Here is an 8,489-nt window from a genome sequence, read left to right on the forward strand (position 1 = left end):
GGGGCATCGCGAAAACTGTGTACTGTGATATGCAAAGCCAAATAGGACCTTCAGCTGGAAATTCAACGTAATCTCTCTGACTGCACCCTACGCCAAATGCAATGAGACAAGAAGGAGAGTTTGTCAACCCCATCAACTGATACAGGAAATTTTAACTGTGAGCGTGCACTCGAAGCGACAAAGTACGATATCAAGAGAGTGGCTTCTAGAGTGCAACTTGCCTACTCCAATGCAGAAGTTTTGTATCGCTTCTATATTTTTATCTCAAACGGAGGCAAAGTGTAAACAACTTCCAGACGTGAAGCGGCAGCAACTGCTGCCGCCTGTGTTGTAGATACTTGTATCATATCGGCCCCGGGGGACGGCCGCATCTATGCATATGAGTACAAGGTATGTGACCTTAACTCAATTATAGGGGTAGGGGAATGGTGTTGTAGGCGAAAGCGTCCTACGCATATTTCTGCCAACTGCAGGCTGACGAGCGTAGCCTTCCGTACGACTGCACCTACGATTGAAGCGAAATTGACATGGGATTCTCAAGATGACTTCGACCTTGAGGTGGAGGAGCCCGATGGGGACATTTTTACACGTGTACCCTATTTCGCCCTTCACGGCAAGAGGACTCTCCCCGCTTAATCCACACCATTCCCGGTCCTCCTCCCACCGCATCCCAAAGCTCACCGTCTGGAGCGCTCCAACCTTGCACAGGTGTCTCGACCGTGACTGGATCAGTTCACTTCCCGTCTTCCCCTTAATCTGCAGCGGCTAAAACTCGCTCGCCCTCGCTGACCTTTTGCGCACCATCCGCGCGAGATCAACCGCATCTCCGTCTTACAAAGAGCTGTGCGATCCTCGCTGTGGTAACAGATGCTGCGGAGAGCATGCACCCGATGTAACAGGCGGTGCGAAGAGAATGCTCACTGCCTCGTGCCCGTGGCTTGCCCGAGCCCACTGCCGCTATCGCTGGCCACACGACGAGCCCATCCGGCATCACGGAATCGGCCTATGCGCCAACAATAGCCCTGTTCTTGTCTTCGATGCCGCCGACCCGCGGCCGGGGGATCACAATCGCCCGCCAGGGAGCGCCGCAACGCCGCGCTGCCGTCAGTGGCGCTGAAGCATGGCTTTCAGGCCGTCTTCAAGGGGCACACGAGGACGCATCTAGATGGGACCGTGCTTTTAAACCTGGCGTATGGCGCCGGCTCGGACGAGCTCTCGGCGATGACGTGGGAGCGACCCTGTGCGAAGGCGTGAGACGTGTGACTCCGCTGCTGGATATATCCCGCGAGGATGCGCGGCGTGTTTGCATGGAGGAAGGGCTGCGCTTGTGGAAGGACGTGCACGACGAAGATGCCCAGTCTTGGAGGAACGGTTTGTGGAAAAGCGTCATGCCTGTGCTGAGGGAATCCTGGCATGCATGTAAGGGGTAAAAATGTCTGGCGAGGAGCGCGGGCTTTCTGAAAGACGAGAGCGAGTACTTGGAAAGGGTGGCAGGGGACGTGCTTGATCGTACGGCGTGCACGCGGGGGCGGCTTCAGGATCGATCGCGAGCTGGTGCGGAGGGAGAGCGTGGCCGTACAGAGGCGCGTCGTGAGGAGGGCGGTCAAGGAGGACTTGGGCGTCGAGCACGCGAGGGGCGAAGAGAAGAGAAGGGGAAAAAGAAGAGAATTTCATGACAACACAGAAGGGAAGCCATTGTGGCCGTCCCTTTGTTGAAAAGGGAAAGCTGTGTGGGAGGTGAACGAGAATCATGAAAACATGCGGAAGCGGACTTGAAGTATTCTAACGTGGTAGGAACAGATGTGTTCGGTTACCTTTCCAACACAGCATGTATTGTTGTAGTACCTACTGTTTACGGATGTCTTCAATCCGTCTTATAAAAAGCTGTGTGTTCCTCGCTGTGGTAACAGATGCTGTTACCACAGCATCTGTTACCACAGCATCTGTTACCACTGCGGAGAGCATGTGCCGTATGTAATAGGCGATGCGAAGAGCATGGTCACTGGCTCACTGTGACAACATGTGGTGCAAGGAGCATGTACAGAAATGGGACAAGAGGCCAAATCTGCGATTAGAGACATAGATAAGGCTGATGCAAGAAGAGGGTCCAAGAAGAGGATCCAAGAAGAGGATCCAAGAAAACGATTTGCAGGAGACCTGACAAGTCGTGGATTACTACCGGTTTGCATGTGCGACCGCAGCATGACGAGGAAACAGTGCCTTCCTGCGATTCAGCCACAGCCTCGGCACTATTTTTCGTTGATATGCAACTTCACCATCGCTAGTATTCTTCTTGTGTGAAAGCAACATGGTGTGGCAAGCGAGCGTCCCGTGATGAATCTTTGATGAAATACAGTTCTTTATACATATGAAACAAACACATACTATCTAGACAAACTATGTACCGTACAACAAATTGCTCTTTCTTCAACTGCCACCATTGGGCTTCCCCTCTGCCTTCTCTCTTCTGGCAAGCTCAGCCCTTGCCCACCGCAAACCGTCGCGCTGCAGTAGATGCCGGATTTCCTGGAGCATGGAGTGGCCCGGCGGATAGAGCAATCCATGTGCTTTTCCGGTCTCCATTTGCGGTATCTCTGTGCGTTTCGCCTCCTCCTCACGGCTTCTTTTCGCGTGCTCGTCAGAAGCCCACCGATACGATTCCCAAAACCCATGAGGCTGTGCCCCAACAGAGGCCTGTCGCGAGCCCATCCCGTTGTGACTTGTCCCGTGTCCATACACGCCTTCCGGGTACCCAGGCGGAATGGCCAACTTGGGGATCGGGGAGGGATGCGATAGACGAGGCGTGTGGGTGGCGTCCGGGGTTGGATCGGCGGTGTGGTGTGGGGTTGTGTCGTCTAGCTCGGGTGGCTTGCTAGTTTCGACATCAACATCCCATTCTTCTGGTCCCGTACTTTGTGATTCCGGGACGGGCGATGCACTGAGCGTGAGGTCTTGATCACTGGGAGGATGGGAGGCGCCGGTGTTGCTTTCACCCCCACCATCGCTGTGCTCCTCCGCCATAACTGGAACAACCGGGCCAGTTGCGATCGGGCTCCTTGACGGGCTCGGACTTGGCTCTCCCGCCGCTAGGGGCTCGTTCGGAGTTAGACCAATAGTGCCGACAGACCGTCGCAGAATAGAAATATCTGCGCACTGCAGATACTCTTGTGGGAAGTTATCCCGATCACAGACTTGGCGCCGTTGGTTCACGCCTCCCACGGCTCCTCCTTGACCCTCGCACTTTCCCCAATGAGGCCCGTTTCGCCCGCTGAAGAATTCCGCCATGCCCGGCGGGTTGCACCTGCTAGATGTTGACCAAAACCACTGCAGAACGCAATGTTCGCAATGCAAGTGATTTGGCAGTCGGTACAACATCTTGTTCCCGCCGAGATACTGCCGACCGTGCATTGTGTTTGGGTCGAACGGCGAACAGGGCAGGTACCACCGGCCGGGGTAGTGCGAATCAATCGGTGCGCACGCCCGGCTGCGACCATTGTCACAGATCGGGTTCGGCTCCCGCCGCAGTTGGTGACAATGGCCATTCCGAAAGCATTGCTCTGAGATCTCGCCCCCACACTTCGACACGTCGCAGACATGGAACTCGAAGAAGCCGCCGTGGTTCGACACCAGATTCACCTGCGCTGCTAAGATGCCCCCTTGAACGTGCGTCTGCACGACCATACCACCGAAGTAGTACTTTCCCCCGCGCAGGTGATCTTGCCGGGCCCCTTTCTCATCCCCGCACACGCCAGCTCTCCAGACGAAATCCCTCTGCAGCGGAAGAAACGGATTCCAGCCCTTCTTTCCGGCCGCCTTCATCTGAGAAGCAACCGCAATCCCGGAAACGGCCGCCTTTTCGCCCGCCGGAAAATGGGCGAAAGGATCCCGTGGAGCCGAATCGTTGATGCCCTTGACGAATTTGGAGGTAGCCAGGGCACCGCGTTGATTGGGAACGGCGAGGAGGGCATGACCATGAGGACGGTTTAAAAGCACGGACAGGAGTGCAAACCCTGTAACGAGATAGAGTGTGGCGACCGACATGATTGAGGAGTGGGAGGGAGGGAGGAGAATGAGGGTCTGCGAGAAGGTGGATGTAGGTGTAGATGGGGTTGTGGGATGGTGCGGAAGGACGGGAATATGTTTGAGAGGCAAGGTAGGGAGGAATGGGAATGAGTTTGGCGACGTTTGGTGGTTGAGAATGGGATTGTGGAGGGGAAGGGAGGTGAGGGAGGGAAGCCAGGAGTGATTTGGTGGTTCAACATGCTTTAAGTATTAACTGTCGGCTTTTGGGGGTGTAGCTAGCAGTGTGTGATAAATGCAGATGCCATTGTCAGGAAGGAGACAAGAGACCAGTGTTTCGAATGCATGTACATGATACTTCGACGAATGGATCGAGCCGGTCGAACCGGTCGAGCCTATCAAAGATTTATCTGTGATCTATATCAGTGAATGCAAAAGTCGATTGTAAACATGAAATTGCACCACTGCGTGTCGAACAAGTTGTTGAGGATGTGTCGAGCATCGTAGAATGGAGGATAAATACAAACAGAACGAGTTTGGGGGAGGAGGGGGAAGGTAGAGTGTTTTTTTTTTCAGCTATGTATCGATTTCGAGTGAGGAAGCGAGGGGGAAAGGTGACGTTGTCAGCTTTCTATCAAATTGCAATGGAGGAACCATTGAGTGGAGGAGTTGAGTTTGGTTCGAAGATCGCCCTGCACTCCAGGTCGTCCTTTTGCCACACAGTGTCGGTCTGTCAGAGGCATGAGGCAACAAAATAGTGCGTGCATGCGTTTCTATCAAGAAATGAGACGTTAACTCTGGCCAGCGAGTTCACGTCCACGCACCACTGCTTTTCTGCATCACACTCTCATGGAAGGCTTGAGGATGTGCCCCCGTCGGCACAATCTATCATTACCAGATTCATATTCCCCATTTTAAAAGTTTCATCTCCTCAAAAAGCCACCAAAAACTACAAACAGACACAGCATTCACAATTCACATGTATTTCCTCCCCGGAAACATTCCTTTTATTTCCCTTTATCACAAAGGCCTTTCCGTCTGCGTCTGCACCTTTTCAGAAACCACTGTTCTTTAATTGCGGCATCTGCTCCATAGGTCTTCAGTGACACACCTATTCTCAATTGAGTTGGGTGAAGATCAATGGTGGTGAATCACAAAATACCTCCTACAACAGGGTTTGGTCTCAAGTACAGTAGACCGCTCCATCTATTGAGAAACTCATAAATTCATCGTTCACTGGACTTGTAGAGCAGTGGCTGGCAGAACCACTTCGCGTTGTGTGCATAATTGAAGTACTCAATCCGTTATTGTAAATGCAAGCAAGCATATTAACATTAGCTTGCTGAAACTTTCTTCTTTCACAGTCCCGGAGCGTATAACTGTACGTGTTCTATCCCTACAGCTAAGACATCGTTATTAAGCCTCATTTCTAGTCTTCTAGTAAAGCCTGCACTATCTGTTATGCGCTGTATAGTTTCTAGTAGCGCAAACTCGATGATTACATTGGTCGCCATTTTTGACGTGAAGGTCTAAGGCACATTCAATGCATTTGAAATTGAACTTTTTTTTTCATCTAGTCGTACATGCATGTTATTTAAGGCAGATTCCTTTTTCCGCTGGAAATCTTGAATATGTAAAGAAACAACTCTGCCCCCGCACACTGAAAGTGCCTTGATGCTTGCCTTAATTCTGCTCGTGAAACATTACGCGGGTTAACCTCAACCCCCTCTCCTTTACAAAGAGAGTGTCGAACCCGTCGACCATAGTGTCAGAACCAGTTGCCGCTGCCAAGACCTGGGAAGCCCTTGTAAAATGGCTACATATGCATGGCATTGGAAAAGAGGTCTATGATACAGATCACGGACAGTTACGCTTAGAATCTCTTCGCACTTTCTAAACTGAACGCCATGTTTTACTGTACGGTTTCTCTGCTGTGAATTAAAGAACACAACAGGGGGTAACCGAAATTTCATAAAGGAAGGAGCTCGCATCCGCACATACCATCAACAAATGCGAGCGGCATATCTAAACATGAACGACCATTTGGCCTCAAATCATGTCATTATAACAGTGTCCACCTAGCTCGTCTAGAAATTGAACGCTGCGGTACCAACAGTCTCGGGTCCTTCCACGGCGGAGAACTTGCTCTGTTTCACCTTCACAGCACCATTAATCACAACCATCAACTTCCAATTGGTTGGGCGACGCGAACATTTGTTATAATGGATCACTCTCACCTTGTATCTTCCGGTTTCGATGTTAGGGTTCGGGAAGTAGACAACGTTTTCTCTACCGAAGAAAAGGTCGGAATCCGAATCACATCTGCCAGCGTTGTTGTCGCCGTTCAACTTTCCGTACTCTGTCCTCGTGTTCCTAAAGCTCAAGACGTCCCCATCGGGCTCCTCCACCTCAAGGTCGAAGTCATCTTGAGAATCCCATGTCAATTTCACTTCAATTGTAGGTGCAGTCGTACGGAAGGCTACGCATTCAGTCCTCCCTGATGCGTTCAGAATCCTCGTGGGGCGTCCAGTGGCGTAGTTGATTATTTCATATCTGTTGACGGGTATGATCATGCATTGGTCATGAAGGAATGAATGCTGATTGACACTGCTTGACAACCTACCGAGGCCTGAATGGGGTAGGGCAGGAACCTTGAATGGCCTGATGTATGTGGAAATAAAGTTTCTCCTCAACCCACGTGGTGACCATTCTGAAATCGGAACGTAGCGGCCACTGTCAAACACTTGTGCCTCTCCAGTCTTGAGAACCTCACCCACTTTCTGTCCAGGACGACAAATGAAGGGGAGCTGGGCCGTGCTTGGAGCACCAAGAATTGTGAAAGAGGCCTTTGGAAGCGTGGTTCTATCTCCATCGAAGTTGCACAACCTAAACTTGCAGAAACTTCCACAGGGACGCGGACGGGCATTCACAGTAGCAACTGTACATAAAAGGGCCGCGATGAAGAGATTCTTGAGATTCATGCTGACCAGAGTTGGAATGTGAAATTTGAGTCTCAGCGCTAGCCTCGGCAAGGTAAGCAATCAAGAATGAATGAGATGATGAAGAACTGAAAGATGTTGATGCAAGGACCTCAGCATCGATATTTATACGCAATTGGAAGTGAGATTGTGGTAGCTACTGAACTCGCTCTGGAGCGTTTCATATGTTGTATGGACATGTCTCAAAATTGTGCACTTTTCTATATGTCTTCGGAAGACTTTCCCTATAGTCGCGGTGTAAACAAGAATAGTCCATTAAGCAGTCGTGTAATAAATATTAAGGAGGGATTGAAGATAGATTGAAAGCACTGCTTCGATGGATACACCATTTTATTATGTTAGAGTCAGACATAATAGTTTTACTACGGCATATTAACAAAAGGTTTAGCCTCTCGAGTTAAATGAAATTCCACTACGTTCTCCGTAATGCTATTCCGATTTTGGAAGCACGAAGGGTAATGTCGCGTTGTGAAGAACCTATTCCATTTTAGCACTCGTGCGCATCTCTCTGATTCTAACGTGATGCATCAGGCATGCGCGGTTGAAGGGTTCATTTTGTGTTATAATCGTTTCTACAACGGATTGATCTTTTCTTGTGGATTAAAGAGCCCTATTTCTAAATCCAAACTTAATTTTGTGTAACTATTATATTAGACTCGATAGTAATCATCATCTTTCCGCTGTCTCGGAAGACTGTCCATGATGGACAGGACTACGTGGTGATACGAATTCAGAACAAAAGCTGTCTATTGCTTGTAGTGATTGTGAAGGGATGTTCCCTCCGGAGAATGCAAACAAGACAACCAAAAGGAATCTCGGGAACTTTGTTACATATCTCTGCTTCCTCTCAAAGAAGGCGTGATATTGAATGAAACCTCATGTGACAGGTGGGGAATCTTCCATCCATGGAGGGAAGAGCCATGAACGAATGTCATTTTGTAGCAGTTGGTATCCACGACAGAGCACTGGGACATATACTCATAATCGACGAGGGTTCTCAAAGAGATGTCAAGTCGTCGATGGAGGCATGAACGACCTCGTTTGCAAATCCATTCTAACAACATGTGTCATGATCAATTCGGAGAGGCGTTCTTTCTACCACTGTGTCTATGAAGACTTTGTGCATGCCCTATTGATAAAGAACAGACATACATCGCATTTAGGGCCTTTAGTCTGGTTTCTCTACTACAGCTGCTCCTTGCAAGTGGTATCGCAGAATAAAACTTGTTAGAATACACTGCATGAAGCTTTGCGAAGTGGATCACGACACATCTGTGCCAGTTCTAACGCATGAAAGGAAGGTGAGGAACATCTGCGTGGAAGCAATAATCTTTTAGCGGGCATGCATATTTTCTTATTGCATCTATTAAGCAAAATAGCAGAGGAGGCTTAGTAGAGCTAAACGGGCGGCACAGAGTAACTACCAATGGCAGATGTGAGAATAGTGCGTGCATGTGATGCATGGCTTGC

The 8,489-nt window shown here is 49.9% G+C and overlaps 1 protein-coding gene; it reads right to left on the reverse strand.

The window, feature by feature from the left end:
- Nucleotides 1-5,910: 5,910 nt before the first annotated feature.
- CHC_T00008027001 (hypothetical protein) lies at nucleotides 5,911-7,001 on the reverse strand. XM_005711866.1 is given in 2 exon segments: nucleotides 5,911-6,107; nucleotides 6,108-7,001. 1 exon segment carries the CDS (start codon nucleotides 6,999-7,001, stop codon nucleotides 6,108-6,110), a length of 894 nt encoding a protein of 297 aa, XP_005711923.1. The 3' UTR covers nucleotides 5,911-6,107.
- Between the last annotated feature and the right edge of the window lie 1,488 nt (nucleotides 7,002-8,489).

Source organism: Chondrus crispus, genomic scaffold, assembly GCF_000350225.1.
Source record: "Chondrus crispus Stackhouse genomic scaffold, scaffold_92, whole genome shotgun sequence".
In the NCBI taxonomy this organism is placed as follows: Eukaryota; Rhodophyta; class Florideophyceae; order Gigartinales; family Gigartinaceae; genus Chondrus; species Chondrus crispus.